Source organism: Athene noctua, chromosome 9 (assembly GCF_965140245.1).
Source record: "Athene noctua chromosome 9, bAthNoc1.hap1.1, whole genome shotgun sequence".
Lineage (NCBI taxonomy): Eukaryota > Metazoa > Chordata > Aves > Strigiformes > Strigidae > Athene > Athene noctua.
The window spans coordinates 5076042-5101796 of NC_134045.1; the positions used below are offsets into that span (position 1 = coordinate 5076042).

Here is a 25755-nt window from a genome sequence, read left to right on the forward strand (position 1 = left end):
CACTTGAAAAGCCCCATAATGGCAGAAAATGTGGTTTTATAAGGGCAAGTTTTGTTCAAACAACAAACTGTTTACTTTTGAATATTGAAAAAAAATCCACTTTGTTGTATTAATGGAATTATATTTAAAAAAACCAAACAACCCAAACTTGAAAAATGACTAACCTTTGTATTGTTACTGCCTGCCAGATATTTTAACTGTATCACTCTTTTCCTTTAGCCTTGTGCAAAACCTGTTAACTTGCAAGTGTTGCTGCCAAGAGCTGGGTTGGATTTCCATGAGTCATTATGAACTGTGCCACTGAGCTGTAGTTTTAGGAAACAACACTGTGCACACAGCTTAATCCAGAGACAAGGATCTATACTTGCATTGGGATTTAGGACACGTTTAGGATGGGGAGAAATAACTAGAGGGTGGCAAGCATCCAGCGTGACCATCAGACTGGCTGCACTGGTGCAACCAGAGCCTGTCCCGCCCCAAGAGCGCCAGAAGAGCCACCAGTAAGATGATGCTGCAAAGCAGCAGCCTCAAGCCATCCGTTCTTCGCAGACACCTCGAACTTAACTGATTGATTGAAAGACTCAAGTCTAAGTCAAATGAATCCATTTTAAGGCTCAAAGTTTTCAAGTTCAAGATAGAGATGCTAAGAATTAAAGAGGAAAAATAAAATCTATTCATTTTTCTCAGAAATAAGCACCATGTCTTACCTTGGGAATTACAGAAAGGCTAAATAAAAGGAAAGCATACTAGTGTGTCACTGACCCCCCTGGGAATACACTGAAGACCATGCTGATGAAAAACATGCATGAGAAAATCTGATATCCATATCCATCCCTCTGAAACTGGCGTATGTGACAGGCATCATTCTTGCCCAGCTTCTGAGTTGCTTTACAAAGTCACAGTTGCTCCTGAAATCCTTTGCTGTGGCTGACCTCATTCCTGGCGTGGTTTAGGTTCGCTGTCAGCAGTAAAACCATATCCAAGAATTGTGCTTTTTTATTGTCTCACTGCTTGAGGAACACAAGGGAGCGCAGTGCAGACCAGCTCCTCTGTGCAGCAACCACCCATATGAAACAGCGGGGAGATTTAGCCACAGCTGGGTGCCAGTCACCCACCCAGCCCCTCCCTCGCTCGCCCTCCTCAGCAGGATGGGGGAGGAAATAAAATGGAAAAGCTCACAGGTCAGGATAAAGACAAGGGCGTCACTCACCAACTACTGGCACGGTCAAAACAGACTTCACTTGGGGAAGATATTTTTAACTAGCAATGAATTAAATTAAAGAGGAGAGTGAGAAACAAAGACCAAACTGAAAAGATCTTCCCCCGCACCCCTCCTTCTTCCCAGTCTCCTCCCTACCAAGCAGCGCAGAGGGACGTGGAGCTCAGGGTTTCAGTCAATCCCTAACACTTTTTCTGTGCCGCCCCTTCCTCACGCTTCCCCCTGACCCAGCGTGGGGTCCCTCCCATGGGGTACAGTCCCTCAGGAACTGTGGGTCCCCCACAGGTCCCTGCCAGTGAACCTGCTCCTGCACAGGCTCCTCCCTCAGTGCTGGGTCTGTTTTGGGGGCCCAAAGGCCACTCCTGGAGCCACCCCTCCCCACCACCACACAAACCCAGTGCACACAGTTAACTCCACCTGAGTCAGTCTCCCCCAGTCTCCCTACCCTGTGTGCATTAGAAAAATTCATCTCTCAAACAGTCTTAAATTATTGCCTGCTAATTCCCTGTGAGATTCAGCCATATATAAAGTGTACATTCCCACTCCAATGTACAGCAGCAAACAGCCGTGGTCACGGGCAGATGACGACCTACTCTTGACACAGACAAGAGTCTGTCCCTCCTTACAAAAGGGGACAGAGCCCAGCTTTGAAAGCCCCCGCTCTAGAAAAATACACAGCTGTAACAAGGGTCTGCTGCTTTTTGGAAGGCTGTACACAACTAGTTAGTGTGAAGAGCATCAATACAGCTAAATGCCTGTTAGGAACATTTTGAACAACGCAATGCAGTAGCCTATCAGCTCACTGGAATGAGCAGCATTTGCATCACACAGAATACATACAATATTTTATTTATCAGAGATGTACAAGTATTCAAAAGTAACAAAAAATTCAGGATAGTCTAATTACATGTAGTAACAGTTGGTGACATCCAGCAGGCTGGTGTGACAGCCACAGCACAACCGGCATCAGTTCAAGAGAACATAAACTGTTTATTGCCCCACTGGTTAGTTGTGGAAACCCACCCTGGGGGGCAGTTCCAGGGAACCACCCAGAGCCCAGATCTGCAGGCAGGCACCTTCCCCCACTCCCAGGGCCATCGCTGCCGGAGAGGCACGTTCATGGGCAGGGGACCACTCTATTTCCACTCATGGCAACCGGAATCAGGAGCTTCCTGTACTCCAGAGGCAGGTAACGCTCTATCAGCACATGCAGCGGCATCTTGTCTGTCACCAGCCCTTGCCTTTGTTTAAAAAGAAGAGAGCAGAGAAGAAACAGAGGAGTTAGTGAAAAGTGTTTCCACTCAGTATCAGAGCAGTTTTCTTGCGGTGACATTTTTGCATTTAACAGCGGCTTGTGACAGAAGAGCTCCAGACTCCTACTTGCGGTGCCCCAGGTCCCGCGGCCGGCGCGGACGCCAGCCTTGCCCACATGTGGAAGCAGACTGAGAGGGTCACTGCAGAGCAGCTTCCCACCCAGCTATGTGTTTATCACAGCGATATTGATTTTTACCAAAGCATAACTATGCTCATTACTTTTTAAATTCACGATCCACCTGCCATGGGATTAATTTTACCATTTAAAGACACACACAGAATGATGGAACAGAAGCAAATGGCTCATTACCCAGCAGATTTTTTATGTTCCCAATTAGAGGTGGTTGGCAGTTTGAAACTGTATAAAGCCATGGAGTTTTCTGGTACACCATTTAGCTGATTGGCCTGAAAAATCAGGATCTCCCAGTCTTGTAGAAAGGGAAAAAAAAAGCACAGCATTTCTTCATGCTTTCCTTGTGGAAGGAACAGAAATACTGTTCTTATTCATGAACTAGCAACAGCTCCTGATCTCTTTATGAAGCAGTGGAAAGGCATAAAGACATCTAGAAAAAGGTAAAATAACAAGAAGACAGAATCCTCAGACCTGGCCAGCTGAACAACCACACCTCTCAGCCTGTCCATACTAACTTCAGCACACACCTGTCAGGTGGAAAAATTAAGATCTCTGGACCAGGATGGCAACAGATTATTCTTTAGCAACACCAGCTCCACCTGACAGAGGTGCCTTCAATCAGATGTGCCCCATAAAATCCCCCAGATGACCTTACAGCGCATCTGAAAACTCTTCCAGTTGGAGACAAATGAGTAACAACCTGCAGTAATGAACTTAAATGAGCAGAGATTAATTTCTTTTGGGCCCCACAGAGTTTTATGGAGGGCTCCCAAGCCAAGAACAAACCCCTTGAGTTTTGGTCACAGGACAAAAATAAATTCAAGCCTGAGATGGGGTAGCTGAGGGAGCCCAGAGGGAAGAGCAGAGTGGAGAGGCTCTGAGAACAGCTCAGCCAGGCTGTTGGCCAGCCTGCTCCTCTCCAGGCTCGCCGAGTGGCAGCACAGAGCAGAACACAGTCGTTAGGAGCAGCCAGCCCTGGCCTGCCAGGCTGGAGGCTCGTTCTTCTGCTCTGGAGAAGAACTGTTACCTTGAACCCTAAGTATTAGCTTTTGCAGAAGCAGGAACTACCTGAAAGGAGGTTGTAGTGAGATGGGTGTTGGACTCTTCTCCCAAGTGACAGGATGAGAGGAAATGGCCTCAAATTGTGCCAGGGGAGATTTAGATTGGATATTAGGATAAAATCCTTTACCGAAAGTGTTGTCAAGCACGGGAACAGGCTGCCCAGGGAAGTAGTGGAGTTACCAGCCCAGGAGGTATTTAAGAGTTGTGTAGATGTGATGCTTAGGGAGATGGCTTAGCAGCGGACTTAGTGCTGGGTTAAGGGTTGGACTCAATGATCTTAAAGGTCTTTTCCTATGTAAATGGTTCTATGATTTTGTCTGGAAGGATAAGTCCTCAAAACAGCCAGCAGGGCAGGTGAAAGTGCTCACGCTATTCCAGTCACAAGCACTGAGCAAAGAGATTGCTCAGCGGTGCGAATGGTGCAGCCCAGCCTCACACTTACTGTTCCTCTGCCTCTTCTACCGACACTGTTCACTTCTCAGCCCTAACTGCTTTGCCCTTGCACACATGCCCCTCCTCTTGCTACACGTTCCTCAGATGGCTCCTGCACTCCCGGCCACTCACTCCTTCCTCTTGCCTCTTCACCACCACCACCGTGGAGTATAAAACCCCAAATCCACAAATTCCCTCTTGGGACAGAGGGCCGAAGGGCATCACATAGAGTCAATCAGAAGATACCACACAGACTCTGCAAATACTGCTAGTGCACACCCTGGCAATAACAGTCTTACTGGACTACCAAAGCACCACCAAACACTACTGCAGGTTAGTAACAACCCTCCCTTTACCTTCTCATAAGGACTTCCAGGTCAGCCTTCTCCACCGTCTTCCTCCTGGCATGGTTGGTGTAAGCTTCCAGATCGTTGCACACCTGCTTGAAGTATCTCTCACAGCTGAAGGAGGATTGAGGAGGGAAAAAAAATTGGGCTGTGGAGTGTGTGAACACCAACTACTCACCCACTTCCGTAGGGCAAGCTGCACTAGTGCTGCTCGCCTGCCAGGGAAAACTGCAGGAGGAGAAGCACTGCAGATCCACCCCACTCCCTAACAGCGCGTGCTAATGGTATTCGTGTGCTCTTAGCTAGAGAATAGTGGGAATGGTGAAATTTGTACTGGTTGGGACAAAACCCAGAAGCTTCTGCATGGCAGCATTGGTCACAGATACCCCCACAGCAGCCAAAAGCACCCAGCACTCTTCTGTCCTCATTCTAACCAGCCCTCCCGTGACTCTCCCCAGCTGAACAGGGAGGGCTGTCAGCTTGCCATCAGCACTCCTGACAGGTTTGTTATTTCGGGGGAGAAAAGAAAGAAAGAAAAAAAAAAAAAAAGACTAAGAAGAGTGGGAGGAGGAGCAGTTTGCTGTTTCTTACCATTTTTCAACAATTTTGAACGCATCTCTGGTCACCGGCATTTTCGCATAATGGCTAAATATCTTCTTTATCAAACTACTTGCTATTTCAGGCTCTCTTGTTTTCCTCTGTGGCACTCCCGACCTCTTTGGAACTGGCTTAGCCCCCAGCGGCTGGAGGGGAGACCTTTGGGGGAAACTGAAAATTCACACATCAAATGAACAAACACAGGGGAGAGGCAGAGAACACCAGGCTGAGTTTGAGCAAACATTATGCTGAATTTAGAGGGATAAGAACTACATCCAGCTCTTAATTCTTTCCCCCTCCCAATTCTACAAAACCCTCATGTCTACGAAGTACAGTTTGGAAACAGTTCATGTGGCATTATGATCTTGAGAGAAGGAATCCAGGCTCGCATTTCCTCAGATAAGCATGTTAACACAATAAACAGGCAGCAAGCCGTAGTTCCTTCCAACACAGAAATGCAGTTTTCACTGCATCCCTGAGTTTTAACTGTCCAGGAGTGCACAATGTTTGATGAATCCACAGTCCACCTCTGCACCTGCAGACAGGAGAGTCTGCTCTCCAGTGTACACCTTTAGACCATGACAAACATTCTCTTTAGTGGGATTTGTGGACTTTGGGGTTGGTTGGGTTTTCTTCTTAAAAGACTAAGTACCAAAGGAAATTACAGCTGGTTTCCATTCTAAAAAAGGAAAAATTGTAACATGAAAAAGAGAAGTGAAATCCCCGGATTCACTCAGTAGACAAGTGGAAAACAACAGAAAAGCCCTGGAATCTCAGACTAACACACACAAAACCCACAGAGGTGGCATGTGTATCACTGATTCTCTCTCCAGCCGACCTGCATGTTCTTCTCTCAGAGAACTTCAGGGGCAGGTGGAAGAGATCAGCCCCAGAGATAACATATGTGTAGTCATGAGAAAAAAACCCAGTCATGATTTAAGCCATCTTGTTTACTGCTTCTGTGCCTCATTTTATCCATTTACAAATGATCATACATGAATATTCGGTTCACAGGATCAGGGAAAAATTGAAGTTTAGTGATTGTATGACAATTTGGTGTTTCTAAATGAAACATTCTGTGGCCCTAATCTAATATAGTTGATCACAGCAGAATTGTACCAGTATAAAGAGATTATTTTACAGCAAAATGTCTTTAAGCATGGCTGTCACATGGTTACTGCTCCACTACATAACCTAGAGTATTCCTCAGGCTTTCAGTGTGAGCACTGCTCTCAGGAAGTGAGCAGGTAAACTCTGGGTCAGACTGATTACATAAAGTGCAAACAAACTGTGTGTTACAGCTTCCTGTAATGGAGGCTCTGAACCTGTCATTATGATCATCTTGCCTCAGCACAGCCTGAAAATCTGTCAGTCTATTAACACCCAGAAATACCTATAAAGAATGTGCATCTAAATACATCGACATCTCTTGCCAGTGAGGACTAGCACTATCTACAGAAGAATTAGTATTCAGACATGCCCTATATATATAAAAAGAGCATGTCCCAGTGCAAAATGCCAAAGCAAATCTGCATTCATTCAGTTCCACTTCAGTAGAGTATCAAATACTTTTTTTCTATTTTATAAATGTATTTCACTATTCATGACTAGAGCAATCATCCTGCACCATCTGTAGGCATCATTCACCTCTCTTCACAGCAGTAAAGGGCACAAGAATTTGGTTTTATTGTTTATTGCTTCAATTAACTAAAATTTAGAGTCACAGGCCAGAAAATTCCTCCTGTTCCTTAGGACCCACAGTTAGTGGGTCTGATGAAGCATATGGCTTCACCAAATTTCTAGTTAAGAGAGTGATAAATGTTAATTAATTTGGAGTAATGCAGAGGACAGGTTCACTTTCTGCCTCTAGGCAAGCTTCATTTTATACTCAATACGTGGCAATGCATACAGCTTCAGGCTTCTAAAGTCAATACAAATATGTCACTTCATGTGATCAGTAAGGTAATCTGCAATTCCCCCTCTTCTGCAAGGGTCTCTGCATCCCATACTGGAGTCTATGGCTCCAGGGTAGCTTAACAGTTGAAAAAACTCCTAAAAAAAGTTTAGGTCTTCAGCACAAGAAAAAATTACAAGAACGTTCATTGGAAAGACTTGAGACATCAAATCTGCTTGGGGAGAGTACAGGCATTCACTTGATAGACCTCTTTATTTAACTGCTACAGCAGTGAATGAACTAAAGGCTTGAGGACTGCTTGCTGTCTGCTGCAGCTGTTACCAGCTGCTTGTGCTTTATAGCACACAACTGACAAAGCTGGACTCAGCACTCTCTCCTCCTGATGCTTACACCCCCCAGACACAATTCTACCAGGACACTGCTGACGGTGACTTAGACTTACTTGGGAACAGCAGGTTTTGCAGGGCGTGGAGTTGACAGCAGTGGCTTGCAGGCTGCAGCACGGACAAACGTGGGTGTCTTCATGGAAACCTCTAAGGGAAAAATAGTACTTGAGGAACTGAACTCTATTTTTGGAGCCTCTGCAGCAAGCAGTGCCACTTTCCACACGTCTGGTCCACAGCCATACTGCCTGCGCTCTGGCCGTGGCTCCAGCGCACCTGGAACCAGCATGACTGGTGGCTGCTGCAATTCCTGCTGTGCAGGCTGGGGGCTGCCCCTCAGCCCCGAGCAGGAACACCACTCAGGGACAGGCTGCAGGGGTGGATGCCTGGGTCAACTTAAGCTGCTAAGAAGCTGCAGCCTCTTTTCCCAGAGAGAACTTCAAAGTCTGCAAGCTATGTCACTGCCGTCCTGCTAAACCAACAGTAAATTCTCCTGAACACAGGACAAGCAGAGCAACAAAATCACATTACAAGGGTCAGTCTATGAGCATCTCCCACCTTCACAGCTTTTCATAAAGTCCCTCCAGCTACAGCTCGGGTTATAGTCAATACCTCACCTCCTCTGCTGTGAACTACCCCTATCAGTTTCCTGCAAGCCTAAAGGGCATCCTCTAACTTCAAGAGTGAAGTTCTTCACTTCTTAGCAAGCAAGAGCAGGAAAGAAAACAACTTTAACAGAAGAAGAGGAGTGGTCATGGAGGGCTTCTTGCTTGCCAGTTTCCCTTGCAGGCTGAGTGCAGCTCAAGAATCCAGCATTTCTGGTAATGGTACCAACTCTGCAACCCTCCCTAAGAACTACGACGCCTGCCCTGTTATAGAAGACAAGCCCAACTACTAGAGGCCTCAGATACTACTGAGAGTTAAACTCCACAACTCAAAAGGTCAGGAGTCTCTCGGAGAAAGCAGGACTGTAGCTTCTTCTGAAGTCTGTGTGCTGGAAGGACAGGGAGCAGGACGCAAGGGGAGAGACTGAGGTTTCTGAGGTAAATTTTATTACAAGAGTGCATAATTTTTCCACTTTTCTTCCTCTCCTAGTTCAATGAGACTTCTAAGATGCTACTCTTACCATTCCACCCTATCAGCAGAGACCTCTTCATCAAGATCTTTCCATCTCTTCACACAGCTGTGTTAAAGATAAGCACATTGACATACGGTTGTAGATGCCCTAAGAACACCTACAGCTTATGACAAAAGGGTACCAGTTGAACTGCTGCCTTCGTGCCTTCCACAATGCACAAACACATACAGGCATTCAGGCATTCATATTCTCATTACAGCTGTACTTCCCACAGTGCCTCAAATCCTGGCACAATGGGATTCTTTTAGGATGTCCTTAGCTCAGTTTTTTATTTCAGGGTGTACTGTACTTCAGAAGACTTTAAGACCAGTCCCATAAAGTCACCACTAAAACACACTCTGGGCATTTTCAAACGTAGCCTTGATCAGAAAACTCAGTCTGATGTGTATGTTCTCCTAAAAGGCATTAAGCACTCTTGGGACAACAGAGCAGACTGATGCAGTGTCCAAAGAACTGTTTAGAAACAGACACTTCCTCTCAGCTTTCTGGAAAGCCAGCCTACTCTTTTGGTTAACCAGAAAGGAAATCTGTAACTACATGTATAAAATATGGGGTTCTAAATTAGGTTTCAAGTCTGGGGTCAGATAAGTGGTTGTGGAAACAGCAATTCAATGCTAAGACATTAAGAAGTCAGCATGAAACTAGGAGTCAGGAAGGAAGGAAGAATAAGATGGAAGAAAACTGTATGTCACTGTATAAAGCCACTCTGCACTCAGTTTTGTCTGTCTGTGCACTTCATTACCTTCACCTCAAAAAGTACAAGATGATTTAGGTCCCTGAGGCACCTGATGAGCCAGTAACAATCTGACCCTAGGAATAGCAGCCAACAGCTTCCCTGGACTATCCAATGGACTAAACAGTTAATCATGTTATTAACCTATGCTGTTCCTCAATCTATTGAGAGGTAATGGAAAAATTCTCCAACTGCCTTCGTTACTACTGCAATAGTTTTCTTACCTTCATTCCCAGAGTCCTCAGCTTCATCCTCAGTAGGCTCTTCTTCCAGACCATCCAATTCTATCATGATAGGCTCATCTTCTAGTTCATCTGCTTGTTCAGCAGCTTGCTTTAATGGCTTCATCCCAGATTTTTCAGAGAAGGAAGCAGCATGAGAATGCTTGCCCAGACTTCTAGCTCCAACACCTCTGGCAGCCTCAAGTTCTAGATTTCCAAAGCAGGAAAAATACTTCACTGAAACCAGTATCACAGTCAAAATTTCAAGTTTCATTCTCATGAGTGCTCTAACTCTCCATTCCTGATAATGTTGCCATCTATTATATTCCTATCTTCAAGGATTAAGGTGTCAATACACTAAGCTAGATAAGCTAAAGCGCTGATGAATCCTCAACTTTTGCCTCTGCTACATCTAGGTGTGCTGATGTCACACCAAAAAAAAATAGCACTTGGTAAAGTCCATGAGATTTGAGTGAATCTTTTATCTGAGCTCTTTTTAAATGAACTTCCTTTAATAGGAACTCTTATCTCAAAAGAATTCTTATCAAAGCCTTAGTGCAGCATGTTGAACACAGTCCCCAGCAATTCAGGAGAAGTAACTTGGGAGATTCTGATTTTCCAACACACTCAGAAGGTCTCCCAAGTTTTCTCAATCTTTGCCTGATTCTAGTACTTCCACTAGTAAATCTGAATTAAGCTTTCCACAATTATATATTTCTAAGCAGTATTACCGATATGAGTTTTGGGTTTTGTTTGAGCAGAATGCAGTCTTTTCAGCATAAAATGCCACAACTAGTTTGGAATTTTCCCAGCCCAAATTCCAGAATGCAAAAAGAGTTAACAAGTCTCTCTCCCAGCCAATAATGCAGCTTGAGAGGTCTCTGGCATTAGAGATAGTCTTCAGTATTAGAGGTTGTCCTTACCACCTCTGGGAGAGACTTGGTGTTCAATGCTGCCTTCTGCTATTCCCTTGTCTTCTGAATGGGTCACTTCTGTTTTGACTCTGGCACGCCGTGCTGTAGTTACCTGCAATTCTGCATTTTTGGTCAGTTTCTTTTCCAAACGTTTAGAATATTCAGAATTTGCATGATGATCTGCAGTTAAAACAGGAAATTCTTTCATCAGTCTTACCTGCAAAAAACCCCCAATCAATCACCAGCATACAGTTTAACAACCGATAAAATTTACTCATGATAAGTAAACTCAGCAGTAGCCATAAGTTATAAAAATGAGGGAAGCAGATGCAGTTCCTTTCCAAAAGTTTACAGCTGAAAAATACATTTCCTATGTTTGCTCTACAGCCACCTAATTAGGATGCATGTCAAATTCCAGTGAAGGAATTTTACTTAAGAATAAACAGAGCTCCTCCAGATCTGTCGTCTCTACATCTATTCTCACTTTTGGTGGTTGTGTCGACCAATTTCTTTTAAGTCTAACAATACATGAAGTTTGTGCTCAGATTCTCCTGCCCATTTCCTCAGTTTTTCTGACTAAACAATTGTGCAAGAGATATACAGCATTACAAAGAGAGGAGCACCTAGTAGTGGTTCTAACCAACCAGAAAAGTTTCTAGTAAGCAGCGTGAGGACTAATAAATGGACACATGATTTGCATGTCTTTAAAAATTTCAGCTACTGAAGTAGCTGCCGAAATACCAAAGAGTACGTAAGCACTCTTTTTCCCTACCTACCAAACCTATAGTCCACAATTCTGTTACCATGTAGCTCAATTCCAGCAGAAATCAACACAGGTAATTACTTGGAGAAATCTTACTGGGAACTCTGCTGAAGGGTTTGGAAATCTTGGCCAAGCTCCAAACCAGAACCTGTAAAAGTGGATTTTTACCATCTTCTCCAACGACTGGGATTTTTCACACTTGGGAGCCCCAAGCCTCAGTGAAGGGGACAAGGAAATCTGGCCAAAGGTGATGCAAAAATTAGTAATACAAATCTCACTAACCAGAATATCGGGTATTTAACCAGCTTTGTGGGGAGAGGACAAAACTCAACTTTACATTAAGACTGCCTAAGGCAGACAGGCACCAGTGAATCTCTGCTGGGACACAGTACTTTAACAGTGGAATACCAGATGCTATTGACACAATCAAGTCAGATTTTACTGATTTCTTCACCTGTTTCTAGCAGCAATACCTCCTGTAGTTCGGTATAACCTGCCAGCTGTCAGTGCCAGTTGCTCCTCTTTAGTTTCTGCACTGACAGATCAGGGAGCTGTTTGTCTCAATTTGTCTGCTGAATCATCTCCTCCATGCTGCTCAACGCTTTTGTTTTTAAACTTCTTATATTTCACTTCACTGTCTTTTTTCCAGGCTGAGCAGTCCTTATCTTTAGTCATTTAATGTACAGAAACTGCTTTATATAGTTGATTATCATTAATGGTAAAACTTTTTCTCTGCACCTTCTCTAGTTCTGTTAAAGCTATTTAGAGATGGAGAGGTTAGAACTGCGCACAGTACTCAAAAGGTGAGCACAACAATAATTTTTGAAGTGGCAATTTTGTCATCTCTTCCTTTCATAGTAATTTTTACATGTTATTTGATTTTCTGACCATCCCCCAAGCTCTGAGCTGGTGTTCACATAACTGTAGCAATTCTGAAGTGACTTTCATCAATCTCGAGAGTCACATCCCGTTTAGACTTCACATTCCACAGGCACACCCAAGTAAAAATATAACAGGACAGAAGAGTCAAGAAAGGTTACAGGATGCTATCTTTACACAACTGTAAATTCAGAAGCACAAAATATCTGCTACCTTAATGAACTATTCCAAAAGAACTGTTTAAAACAAAAGGCCGTATTATCATGATTAAAAGGCAACATAAATAATTTTGCCGATACACCTGGTATGTGCAAGCAATTACTTATGGGCACCGCAAGTATTCAGTTTAAAATTCTAATAACAAAACTGTTGATGCTATAGACTGCTCAGTGTCCATACTGCCACAAGGTAATTCATACGAAACTTCAGACAGAATTAAGCCTGCATGGCAATGGTCTTCTCTCATTTCCAGACACTGTAGAGGGAAAATGGGAAAGACGCAACAAGGATCCTAAACTGGAATCTAGAAAATGAAATTTTGACAAAACATGGAAATTTGTATCCAGACATACCCAAAGCTTTACGGAATGACTGCATAACACCTGCCATCCTCAGCATCTGTGCAGAGGTTTTATCATCTTATTTTAAGGCAAAAGGATTTCAGAGAAAACTAAGAATGTACTTGTGAAAGCAGGCAACTTGCATGGCTTGCTCTCTTCCAGGAACAAGAAGGTATTAAAGCCCAACCTACTAGTGGCAGCCTTTATTACTTATGGGAGGGCAACCTTCAAGCCCTTGTCTTAAAAGATGCTCATTAGTACTGGAGAAAGATAATGGCCAACACAGCTTAAATAAATCTAGTAAATCATTGAAATGTATACAAATAAACAGAGTGATTAGCCAGACGTATTCCTTGCCAAGAGGGAGCTATTCATCTTTCCTATGGGAAGATGAGCAGTACTATGGACCTACCAAAAAGTATGAACCTTTGTTCTATTTGCAGTCACTGTGAACAAAGCAAATACTGACAAGAAAGCACATGAGCAAGTCACAGCCTACTTTCAGAAAGCTTGTCTAGAAGTGTTTGTAGTGTCTCTGATATGACTTAAATTATCTCCAGCATCTACTGCACAATAAAGTCTTACAAGACACCCAAAAAACTTGGTTTTAATCAGATTAAAGTACTCCATTCCCTTGCAACACTGAAAGCATTTCTTACCCTCTCTGAAATTCTCTTCCTGTTCCACTCTGTTCACTGTATTAGCCATCTCTTCTGTATCGTTTTCATCTAGGTCTTTAATTATACGGGATGCAACTTCTCTCACAAACATCCTGAAAGATCTCTCAGGCTTTAGAGTGACTGGGGAGCTGAAACCTTTCCTTTGGCTTAGGGATGACAAGAAGGAGCTCCATCTATTAATAACTAGAAATTGAGAGCATTAATGTGTCCCCAGTATCTTTTAAAACTTTCTTTTAGCTTTTCTAGTAAGGAAAAACCGAACCAAGCAGAGAGAGGAATACACACAAGAAAATGCTTTCTTTACTTGAAACAGTTTAGGGACATCACAGTGTATTCTAGGAGCCGGTTGGAAAAGTCCTTGTACCTATTTTTCAGTTCACACTGAGGAACAACATTGACACCAGCTACCTTTGGTAAAACAGCAGAACTATTAACCTTTGATGTTAACACCTTACAAATTCCATCATCTTTAGATATGCTCTCACGCCCCTTGGGGGCCTGGGCTATGAAGTACAAGGAAAACATGCTCCCACTTACACAGCCAGGACAAGGTATTTACAGGGAAATGAATGTAGAAGAGATATACCCGGCACCAGGAAAAAACTGGTAGTGACAGGCCTTGGAAAGCATTGGTACAGTGACCAGGGAGGTGACTACCTCTGTCCAAGGGATTTTTAAGGCCCTGGAGACAGTGAAGCAGGTAACTGTGACACACAAATGACCTTACCAGGACAAAGGTCCAGACTGGTAACCTCCTGAGACTCCTTCTAACTCTGTCTACAACTCTACATGTTATCTCCTTATCTCACCATATTTGTGACCAATTTACAGCATCTACTTCTGGGCTCCCCGGTACAGGAGAGAGATGTACAGGAGAGAGATGGACATACTGGAGTCCAACAAAGGGTTACCAGGACAATTACGAGGCTGGAGCATCTCTTCTGGGAGGAAAGGCTGGGAGAGCTGGGACTGTTCAGCCTGAGGAGAGGGGGGGAAATCTCTTCAATATATGCAAGTATCTGAAGGGAAGATGTGAAGCAGACGGAGCCAGACTCTTTTTAGTGGTGCCCAGTGCCAGGAGAACAGGCAACAGGCAGAGACTGGAACACAGGAGGCTCCACCTGAACATAAAGAAACACTTTTTCACTGTGAGGGTGACTGAACACTGGAACAGGTTGCCCAGAGCTTCCAGTCTCCATCCCTGGAGACATGTAAAAGCTGCCTGGACACAGTCCTGGGCAACCTGCTCTGGGTTGGAGAAGATGACCTCCAGAGGTGCCTCTGACCTCAACCATTCTGTGATTTCAGAGAATACCCGCTAAGCCCCAAGTCCTAACCCATAGTACTCACTGCCAGCCACCACTTCTTCCGCAAGCTGTTCCATTGGGTTACTCTGCTGGGAATGAACCTGCGTATCCTCTTGCTGGTTTGCAGGTGGTTTTGGAGATACACGAGTCATTCTGCCAACATGCTCATGATCAAGGATTAAGTTCTCAGAACGTCTTCGGGTCCTTCCCTCATTTGTGCCCACTCTGGATACCAGGCCCACCAGCCTTGCTTCCTCTTGAGCTCCATCAGAAATCTTGCTTCTCTGTGGTGAAGTTTTTGAATCTGATAGCTGTGGTTCAAGAGCAGAAAGCTTATTTTGGCTCCGTTCACCAAACTGAGGCTGAACAAAGAGTTCCGTGTTATTCAGCATTTCTGCATCACTTGTCTTCATGGTTGCTTGGATCCCAGAGGTTGTTTGCGAGTCCACAAGATAGTTCTGTACTGTTTAGAAAGTTTTAAAACACATTTTATGTTAAAAACTGTTCAAGATCATAGACACACACATTTATTACCAGGACTTGCATTAAGTCAAATTTTAAGTCATTCAACCAAATTCTATTCATCCTCCACAGATCAAACACTGGCACTGTATCACTAAACTTCAGTGCCCCTAACTCTCCCTACCAAACCTTCTCCCCCCACAGTTAGGAACGTGATCCCAAACAATTCCTGTGGTATCAATCACCAAACTGGGTAGAGCACATATTTAAGTGCATAGAATCAAAGCTACTACAGATGGAAAGCCTCACTCTAATCTTGCTCCTCAAATTACAGTGGATTCTGCAAATGTCATAGTAGCCTTTAAATCATAAAACACAGACCACACTTCATTAATTGCTTCTAAAAGCCACCTTATATAAGGCTGGCCCTCCCGAAACAGAAATAACACCAGAAAAGAAACCTTTACTCTTCAGCAGGTTCTTTTTCACTTTGCCTTCAAAAGCTTCCATGTCAATAGCTTTGCGATTTTTTGGCCTCCGGAGTAAGCCTCTCTTTTCAACAGTGTCTGGTGGAATCAAGGAACCAAGAGACATGCGAAGAGATCTGTAAAAAGAGGAGGGAAGAAATAATTTTCAAAATTTACACACTCCCCTTTTACCCTCAGATTACAGACATGGTGCCACTAACAGCAAGACATTTCACAAATCCTTTTACTAGGAGGAAATTCCAAAAAAACCCCTCGAAGATTACATGCCAATCTACTTTAAACAAACATTTTAATTTTGATCATGAAATCACCTAACATCATGTATCACAGAGATCAGGAAACAGTTTTACAGTTTCCTACCTCCAGAGGGCTACAACAACATACTGCCAAAGGTTCAGGGAGTTTAAAAGTTTTAAATATCAAAAAAAAAAAAAAAAAAGAGAAAGAAAAAAAAATGTTTGAAGTAAAGATGTCCTCTAGATGGCAGCGGGGTGGTAGGAGGACTTCAGAACAAGTCTAAGACGATGCTCAGTATCAGTATTCACAGCAAAGTACAGCTACCTGTAACTTTTTTGAGATGGGCACTAAGATAGCAACATGCAAAGCACAGGAAGAGATGTACACTGTACATATTTTAAAATATGTACATCTCACTGTACATATTTTGCACCCTAAAGAGACTGGCCATGCTCAGCTACTTCCTATCCCTCTCTCCAGGAAGTCCAATCAAAAAGTGAGTTCAGAGGATTCAAAGATAGGAAGTACAGAATCACCCTGCAAGGGATCACAGGCAAGGGCTGCAGCAAGAAAGGTGAAATAAATTGCTAACCATGGCTAGGATCATTAGGAAAGCACACAGGCAACACAGGAAAATAAGTTCTTTGACTCGCTAAAAAGCTTTTAAAGTCCACGAAAGTTGGACAGATGCAACTTCATGTGATGAGTCAATTAATAGAGAGATATAATACTCTAAGGTATACTGCATACTGATTTATTATTGGAAACATGAGAATGAAGGGAAGAAAGAAATGATCCTAATAAGTAAAAAGAGGAGCAATCACAGCAATACAATCTAGACCAACATGGGCATACAGTGCAGAACCACAGTTTCTGAAAATCACAAAGTATGTAGTGTAACACCTGCAAATTCCATCACCAGGGAGGGAGGTGACTGTTACTACTAACATAGGTCTTTATCAGGAACCCAGGTATCTATACTGCTCTTCACAACTACAGAGGTGATAAATCAAGGCAGCTACACTTAGGACTGCCAGAAGCTAAGACATTTTAAACTCACCGAGCCAAAGCAGTACTGTCCAACGTTGACTGAGCTAGAAAAAGTTGGTGACACATTAGCTGAGAAATTACACACTACACAACAGGCTACAGGAACACCCCAATGGATCTTATTAGAACACGTTCAGACCAGGCATCAGGCTAAAGACAAGTGGATTTTTTGACCACAGGTGAGAAGGTAGGATCCAGCTCCAGAATAAAATATCCAAACACAGGTGTCTATGTTCCCATTATGGTCAAGCACAACGTGTCTACTTCAGGATAAGCTGAATCAGCTTCTATACTCCACTGACTAGACCTCCCCTAAACTTTAGGACTTCAAGTTACCTAGTGTACACACAGGCACAGACCATCTATAATCCAGAGCTGAGGTACCAGTGTCTGTAGTTTGGAGCTGAATCCCACCCTTGAATTCCACTCTAGTTGCTACTGCCAGTAGAGTATGTAAACCAAGGTGTTTTATCTGCTTCTCAAACTGCAACTAAAATTAAAGTTATATTTACTACATTTGCAAATTTATGTTTACAGGGAAGACTTATTCCAATATAAAACATTATTTCTTGTACAAAATTACAAGACCCTTTTTTCTCAAACAAGAACTTTATAACTAACTTGATGTAATTGCAACAAGTATGCAGCTTGTTTTTTCAAGTTTCTGGAATTGGAGACACTTCAAAACTCAAAGAGCACCAAGTTGGAAAAATCGTTAAGGAGGTATATATAGTCAGGGCAGAGCCTGTAACTTGGCCCAAAAAGGTTTATTTTAAATTTGATAGGAGGGGGCTTTTATTGTCTCCACTATCCCCTTTGCACAAGATGCTGCAATCTTGCTTCCAAACATACAACTGCCCAGCTCAGAAGTTACAAAGAACTAAACTGCAGCAGGTGAAAGTCAGTTGACAGCAAATGCAGTGCTCAACAAGGTAATTTTTGACTGCAGCCTTACCTTGGTTCTGGGGAAGTCGTTTGTTTGCTGCTCTCTCAAATTCTGAAACACTGAGTTTCTTTCTCTTTTTAGTCACATGGAATGTGGTGATAGATGTGTCCTCAGGAACGAAGTCTGGCAGTTGCATTTCCACCCTACCAATACAAACCAAGCCTTTAACAAAGGACAAACTTCATCACTTAGCTACCCTAGAAAGCTCCCTGTAACGATGCTGAGAAGCAAACTAAAATTATTTGTCCTTGCTGCAGCAGAAGGAACTAATTGGTGATTAGCTCAGCAAATGCAGGAAATGTGTCATTCCCTCCTACTAAATCAAAGTAAATTTCACAAAGAGAATCAAATCTCAAGTGTATATTCAAAACAATAGGGCTGAAAAAGGTCAGACAAGTAAAAGCTTGGACTTCCAACAAGCTGCATAGCTCTCTTCTCCTAACAGCACACAGGAGCAACTAGGTTTGTCAGTTGTGACAGCGTAAATAAAAAAGCCATCATCATGAAACAACATTAGGTATCACAATGCACACTGGTACACAGAGTAGACAAATAATATCCCAGTCGAGCACTGGATCAGGATCAGAAAGTAAGTTTATGAGTTGTTTTCCCCCTTTACCAAGCAGTTTCAAGAACCCCCTCTCATGAAGGTCACGTTAAGGCAGTGCTTTCTGCAGAACTCGAGCAAAGCATCCCTCCCGCAGCCAAGGGCCCACATTCAGCACATGGGGCGCTCTGTATCCTTTGCTGCCACAAACGTGGCTTCAGTACAGCAAAAATGGTAAGGTGATCATGTTTACGGGTCTTTTCCCCTTACAGAAAACATTCTCGATCATTCAGAAATGTAGATAAGTTTCATTTCTTGTTATGAGCATAACGTAAGCCTAAGCATTAGAATTAACTGGCTTGTAATGGGGAACAAATGTAAAGCAGTGGGGAAAAAAAGATTCCTCATTTTTTTGCATCTGTCCTGGAATATTCTATTACAACTAGGGAAAGCAGTGTCTTCCCAAATTCAAGAAAGTTCACGTCAACTAAAAGAAGGCTGTGAAGGAATTTAAAAATAAAAGACAAATTAAAAAATCTATACCTGTTTAACTTCAACAACTAGCTAACATGGAATACAAAGCCCTGCAAAGATCCAACCATCTTATCTTTTCGTTTAAGACAGGCTGATGAGAAGCACATTGAGATGTTAAAGAACTACAACAAGAAAAATCAAGGAGAAATTAAAATAATACTCCTCATCTTTTGTAATCTAAAAAAAAACCCCACAACAAAAGAAACCAAGCTTACAACCACTTACAGAAAACTTGGATTTTTCTTCCTCTATTAACAAAAAAAAGAAAAAGGAAGACAGAAGTTTAACCTAATACTTTAGATAACCTGTTTAAGGTTACTTACAGTCAATGCAAAAAGTTTAGCTATAGAGACAAAAGAAATCACATTATTTAGAACAGCCTATTCTACAGTAAGCAAAACAGCACACAAGTGTTGTGACAAAACTGACTAAAGCAATAAAGACCTACCACCACTACTGGCTTTCTTCTATTTTGTAACAAAGTGGAAGTAAATGAACCACACTTCAGCCTCTCAAATTCACTCAGGCCTATTAACTTAAAATATTAATGGAATGAATGAATAAAAGCAGCTGAGCCTCAGGCAAAACTCACATCCAAACCACCCTACAGAAATTTACCCCTAACTGCCCTAAACAAGGACAACCAAGAAGCAAGAACACTGTAAAAAGCTATAGCAGCCTGTGTTCTGAATACAAGACACAGCAGTCCCTCCTTACACCCCAGCATTGTCAGCAGAACACCTGCAGCCTTGGGAAGATCCAAGAACAGCTATTTTAGTATGTCACAGAAAACTAAGAAAAGCAGGCTTCCATCAGGAGACTTATTGTATCCACTTTCACTACAAAGATATTAAGTCTGCATTTAGAAAGGGGACAAAGCACACACCTGCAGTATTTACTATCCAGTCCCTTAGTCCCAGTGATTCCTACACAAGTTTTAAAGCTGGAGAGGTATTTCTGAAAATCCCATCTGAGCAATTCTGATCACTGAAACAGAAGCAGAGACGTACTGCTCCCCAATCCCAACACAGGAACTGCAGCTATACCTGGTAGTGTAAAAAATAAAAGTAAAAATTTAAAAATTACTTACATGCCAGATATCCTCTTAGATGGGAGTTCTGATCGAGCTTCTTTTTTTTCTTCATGTTTAGGTACTTGAGGTGTTAGAGGTGAAACTTGTGGTTCTGCAAACAAACCAAAACATTTCCTTCCCACAATTCAATCCAGCAAGAACGCTAAAACGCAGCATGTGTCAAATCTACACTACATTCTGTAAATTACATTTATTAACAGGTTAAAATAAAGATCTGGGGAAAATTAATTGGGTTCTACTCCTAGGAAGGCTGGCACATACAATGGACAAATGGCAGCATGGGGGTTCCATGTACTGCAGCGGAGCTGAGCTTAAGTTCACAATAGCTCACACATCTAGAATTTACACAGCTAAAGGCAGCACAAAGATTACATGCTTGTTCACCAGGACAAAAAGACTGAGCAAATAGGATTTTCAAGAATATGCCTTCATCAGCACAAGATCTGGTCTTTGAGACAGAGCTGAACCGCATAACCTCATTCAGCTGCCACTGCAGCGATTCCTCTTCCACATAAATCAGTCATACAACAGTCTGGATTTCCATTTCGCATGACACGGTAAGAGTAATAGGCTACAAAATAATACCTCCTGTCCTTAACTCTACCAAAACATTGCCCTTCTGACCTCTGCTTTCCTGAAAAAAGATACTTACGGGTCCTGATGATTCTCTTGAGCATAACCCGTGGCGTGTCATTGTCAAGATCAGGGAACACTGTTGGTTTCTGTTTCACCGTGCTGCGTCTGCCAGAATTAGTCTTCTTTCCTGAATCAGATACAGTCTAAAGAGAAAAATCACAGACATGCAATTCAAAAATCCCAATTTCATTGTTAAAGATGAATCTTAGCATCAAAAACATTAATCACCCACCTTCTAATAGAAATCTAAGCTAGCTAACATATTTTCCCAATTCTCAAAAAGAAATTGTGCACGTTTGCTTTTTACCAATGTTGGTGCTTCATTTTTTGGGCAGAAGATATTTCACAACACTGCAGCACTGAGGTGGGTTTCAATGCACAACTCCCATCATGGACAACAGCCTGAGGGACTCGAAAGCACAGCCCACAGCCCCTCGTCCCTCACAGCCCCGACCTAAACCCACCCAAAGCGAGGAAACAAAAACCATAACCCAGGTGGAAAGCTGTCACGGCCGTGGCTACTCGGTGAGCACAAAATTCCGGGGGTTCAGCCTATTTTTCACCTCTAAAGGGGAAGAGAGCAAACGAGCTTCCTTTAAGGCCCGGGCCCTGCTCCAAGAGCTTCGCTTCTCCCTCACAGCGAGCGGGAACGGGCGGGCAGCGCCGGGACACACCACCGGACCGCACCGCACCGCGGGACGGTCGGTCCCGCTGGCGGCTCGGCTCTCCCCTCCCGCACACCCCGCGGCGAGACCACCGGACCTCATCCACCACCTCCGCCGCGACCCGCGGTGCGTAGCGGCCGCTGCGCCTGGCCCCACGGCGGGCCCGGGGGCGGCTGTCGGCCATGGCGGGGTAACGGCCGCGCCTCCCGCCACGCCGCGGCTCGCGAGATCGCCGCGCGGCGCCCCACGGGAGGGGGCGGGGCCTCCCGTTGCGCCCCGGGGCGTCAGTCGGGGCGGGGCCTCTAGGGGGCGTGGCCTTCCGCTGCACTCCCCCGCGGGCGGGAGATGGGGCGTTGCCTCTGGGGGCGTGGCATCTGGGGGCGTGTCCTCTGGGGGCGTGTCCTGCCGCTGCGCCCCCTGGGGGCGGTAGGCGGCGGGGGCGGGGGCGCAGCGCAGTGTGGGGCGGGTAGTTCCGGCGCGGCGCCGCCGCCGCGGTGCATCGTGGTCCGCGTAGTTCCGGTGCGGCCGCGACGGGCGGCGTTGGCGGGCGGCGAGAGGCCGCGGTTGGCCTTGTGGGATCTGTAGTTCAGCGGGGGTCCCCCGCGCCCGCTCTCCCCACCGCCGGGGCCGCCCAGGGGTCCGTTCCCCCGCCCGGGAGGCCGCCCCGCCATGCCGGGCTTCACCTGCTGCGTGCCGGGCTGCTACAACAACTCGCACCGCGACAAGGCGCTGCACTTCTACACCTTCCCCAAGGACGAGGAGCTGCGGCGCCTCTGGCTGAAGAACGTCTCCCGGGCGGGCGTCAGCGGCTGCTTCAGCACCTTCCAGCCCACCACGGGCCACCGCGTCTGCAGCGAGCACTTCCAGGGCGGCCGCAAGTCCTACCTGGTGCGGGTCCCCACCATCTTCCCGCTGCGCGGCGTCAACGAGCGCAAGGCGCAGCGGGCCGCCCGCCGCCCCCGCCCCGCCGCCGCCGCCGCTGCCGCCGCCTCCGCCGCTGCTGCTGCCGCCGCCGCGCAGGGCCCCGGTGCCGCTACCGAGGCCCCGGCAGGGGGCGCGGCCGAGGACGTGAAGCCCATCGACCTGACGGTGCAGGTGGAGCTCGGGCCCGGGGCGGCCGCTGGGCCCGGCCCCGGGAGGCTACCGCCGGCGGCGGGGGAGGAGGGCCCGGTGGAGGGCGGCCCCCCGGACCACTCGTACTCGCTGTCGTCGGGCACCACGTCGGAGGAGCTGCTGAGGAAGCTGAACGAGCAACGCGACATCATCGCGCTGCTGGAGGTAAAGATGAAGGAGATGAAGGGCAGCATCCGCCGCCTGCGCCTGGCCGAGGCCCAGCTCCGTGAGGAGATCCGCGAGAAGGACCGGCTGCTCCACGCCGCCAGCGCCGGGACCCGCAAGCGCCACGGCCTCTGAGGGCTGCCGGGGCCCGGCCCAGGGGGATGCCGGGCACGGCAACGGGGCTCCCCATCCCGGAGCCTTTGCCGGCCTCGGCGAGGTGTCCGGACTGAGCAGAGACGGGATGGGCTCGGTCCCACAGCCCCCCCCAGCTCTCGCTGCCCTGTCCCTCCTGCCCTCGCCGAAGCAGCCCCAAGCCGGGCAAACCCGCGCCACAGGATTCCCCCGCCTCGATGGGGCGGCCGCTGTCAACTCAATGCCGAGCCCCGTTACCGATCCAACGTCACCCCTTGAGCTAGCACTGCAGGCGTCTGCACCCGTGTCCCGGTCACGCCAGGCCCATCAGCACCCTCTGCTCTGGCAGCGGCAAAAAGAGCTTCTTCTAGTCTAGATGGGACCCGTGTCACCACGAAGTGGACGTAGGGTGCCAGTTTTCAGCAAATAAACTCGCTCTGTGTTAAGTGAGGTAGCAGGAACACTACCCCCTGGAGAAGACGTGTCTGAAAGCATGGTTGGCACCATTACCCTTCACAGGAACGAACAACGATGTCGTGTTTGGCCTTGCTTAGCAGAGGCACGAGGAAAGCTTTAGAAACCCTCTCAGGGTGATGTGTTTCTTCAGTAAATTACTGATGCCATAAAAGACTGCTGTTTCTAGTGTGAAAGAATCCCCAGATTAAAGAGTGCTCTTGTACTACATAGTTTCTGCTTTCTCTGCAGTACATACGTATTTGTTACAGATGTCTCGATGCTCTCAACACTAGTAAGGATTACGATCTGGTACAAAGAACCCGCTGGCATTTGATGGCTGCAGTTTATCTCATTGGCTTAAGAACTCCCTCTAATGAAACGGAGGCTTTGTAACACATCGGAATTTAAATCCTTGGCTTTCGTTCAGAGAACCGGGATGAAACAGAAATGAAGCGAGTTTATCTGCAGTGGTTGCAAACCCTTGCTGTCTAATCCTAAACTAGTTGGCATGACTAATAATCTGTACATTAGGCAAGACCTTACTGAAACGTGCTTGCGTGTTCTAAACTGAGATTTAAGAGTATTGTAACAAATCTATGTGGAATGATTGTGTAGTTTCTGTTTCTAGCCAGCATTAGTCCCCTCGCTTTTGACAACAGGAAACCAAATCAACGTTGGCTAGAAAGAGGGTTGAGTAAGGGTAGCAATGCTACTAGTCTGGCCTGAAAATGTACTTCCAGGTTAGGCGGTGGAACAGATGCCTCAGCGCTGAGGAGGAGGTATCTGGTGCACTTGCATAGCTCTACGGAGATGTGTACTTGGGGGATATGGCTTCAATAGTGATGGATGTTGAAAACAAAAGGCAGTTCACCACAGTGTGCCCATAATTACATTCGAGAGAGGAATGCCCAGGTGTCTTCTGGGTCAGCAAGATCTTTCTCCTGTAATCAAGAGTGCGTTACGCTCGGTAGATCGGGATGTCAGTTTTACTAAATTTTATAGGAGTATTTTCTAAATGTACAAAGTATCTTTAGTTTGAAACTCTTGTAATCTTTGTAACATTGGCTAATGTAGCTTTACAACTGTTGGTTTCGATACTCTGTATTACTGAACAAAAGGGCACAGCGGGATTTGGTAGAGGGAGGTTTATCTATTGATTGTGTAGCCCATTCAGCTAAAGGCATTGGTAGCTACAGCCTGCTATGTGATGCATGGGTCATTTTTCTATTAACATGTGTACTGAGTTGGATGGTCGACTATAAGGATACTACAGGTCTATTCATGTACTAAGTATTGCCCTGATTTCATTTTAATTTATTTTCTCCAACCTGGTATGTAGCTCTTGACTTCAGCTCTGTGGTATACTGATTTTCCTGCAAGCCAAGTAAGCAGCAATTTTTTTGTTTGGTTGGTTTGGTTTGGGTTTTTTTTGGTAGGGAAAGCAGATACCTGCTACACCATCTGATTTAACGTATTAATTGGTCCAGCAGATCTATATGCTCCCATCAAGACAATAGGCAGCACAAACAAATGAGACCGGTTGTGTGTCCTAGCTTCTTAACAACGTGTGTGTCGTAACAGTCGTGGTACTTTTTCTACCATTGGAAAGCACTTCAGGACGTTCAGCCATTCGGCCTGCTGGACTGGTTAACTGCTGGACTCTTCGACTTCTCCAGGTTACACTGAGGTGCTAACATGCTTAATTTTAATAAAGTATATTTTGTTTTGTTATGTTTGCTGTCTCTGTGCTCTATATGTATTTCTGAAAGGTTGGTGCCTTGAGCTTGTCTTCTCTTTTGCAAACATATTTTATTCCTCACGAACTCCTCAGCTGCAACAGCCCAAATATCTTTACATTCATGTAGAGTGTGGGAGAGGGGCTCAAGGTCTGTTGAGTGTGTTACCCGCCTGCCTACACAGAGGTTAGAACTGCTCTGAAGGGCAAATGCCTGTTAGGACAGGAGTGCTCTCTAAACATCCCAGAGTGACTTGAGCAGCAAGGGACAGGCTTCCTGCTGGGGGGATGGCGTGAGCGTCCCACCTTAGGCATGGTGGAGGAAGGAGAAAGCATGGCTTCCTGTGAACCAGCCTACCACAGGGAAGAGCTAGCCTTGGTATCTTTGAATCTGTAATTCCACTTCCCAAAGTTCCTAATTTCAGATTGGTTTAGAGCTATTGGTCTCAAACAATTGTAAGTGGAGAAAAAAATTTCAGCTGTGCCTCAAACATCACATTTTTGGGTTGAACTGGGAATGTTCACAAAAGCGAACACCTTTCCTCATGAACGCTTTCCCCCATTTGCTGCTAAATTAAGGTAAGTGAACAACAGTACTGGCAGTGAATTAAGAGGCTAATTCTGTAGGGAGATACCTTAATATGATAACAAATAAATTGTATTATTGCTCAATCCAAATGCTTTTTCTTCCATTACAACTCCTCACCTTTCTGCACCCTCTATTCCAATCTAGCCTGCACCCCCGTGGTATTTTTCTTCTACAGCACTGACTGGTTTTGGTTCCTACTTTCCCATGTGTGTATATGTTCAAACATTAGCCCTAGGAAAAAAATTGAGGAATGTGTATTTTAAATGGCTTTTATGGTTCTAAGGGAAAACCTTAATTTCATCTTCATAAC

At 45.2% G+C, this 25755-nt stretch overlaps 2 protein-coding genes across 7 annotated transcripts; one reads left to right on the forward strand and one right to left on the reverse strand.

Annotated features, from left to right (window-relative positions):
- Positions 1-2047: 2047 nt before the first annotated feature.
- Positions 2048-22052, reverse strand: CENPT (centromere protein T). Of its 6 annotated transcripts, none has more exons than XM_074913145.1 (14): positions 21939-22052; positions 20607-20733; positions 19952-20045; positions 17790-17923; positions 16845-16878; positions 15521-15663; positions 14641-15060; positions 13270-13473; positions 10418-10588; positions 9498-9701; positions 7462-7552; positions 5099-5275; positions 4517-4621; positions 2048-2460 (listed from the first exon to the last, which is right to left on the reverse strand). In XM_074913145.1, exons 2-14 carry the CDS (start codon positions 20629-20631, stop codon positions 2337-2339), a joined length of 1926 nt encoding a protein of 641 aa, XP_074769246.1. In that variant the 5' UTR covers positions 20632-20733; positions 21939-22052; the 3' UTR covers positions 2048-2336. The 6 variants fall into 6 exon arrangements, with proteins under 6 accessions (XP_074769246.1, XP_074769244.1, XP_074769249.1 ...); XM_074913143.1 differs by lacking the exon at positions 21939-22052 and adding an exon at positions 21353-21477 and having other exon boundaries at positions 15527-15663; XM_074913148.1 differs by lacking the exons at positions 13270-13473; positions 21939-22052 and adding exons at positions 11669-11690; positions 21353-21477 and having other exon boundaries at positions 5099-5263; positions 14654-15060.
- THAP11 (THAP domain containing 11) lies at positions 21725-24852 on the forward strand. Its single transcript, XM_074913149.1, has one exon. The coding sequence runs from the start codon at positions 21925-21927 to the stop codon at positions 22666-22668; it is 744 nt and encodes a 247-aa protein (XP_074769250.1). The 5' UTR covers positions 21725-21924; the 3' UTR covers positions 22669-24852.
- The last annotated feature ends 903 nt before the right edge of the window (positions 24853-25755 follow it).

Bases quoted from the DNA above. Each gene is read 5' to 3' on its own strand.
- CENPT (XM_074913142.1), bottom strand. From the start codon at position 21,439: ATGGCCGACAGCCGCCCCCGGGCCCGCCGTGGGGCCAGGCGCAGCGGC. The intron at 13,474-14,640 runs GTGAGTACTATG...CTCAATTTCTAG, and splicing joins GGAAGAAGTGGTGGCTGGCA to TTATTAATAGATGGAGCTCC. The intron at 10,589-13,269 runs GTAAGAAATGCT...TTTTAACTGCAG, and splicing joins GGAAGAGAATTTCAGAGAGG to ATCATCATGCAAATTCTGAA.
- THAP11 (XM_074913149.1), top strand. From the start codon at position 21,925: ATGCCGGGCTTCACCTGCTGCGTGCCGGGCTGCTACAACAACTCGCAC.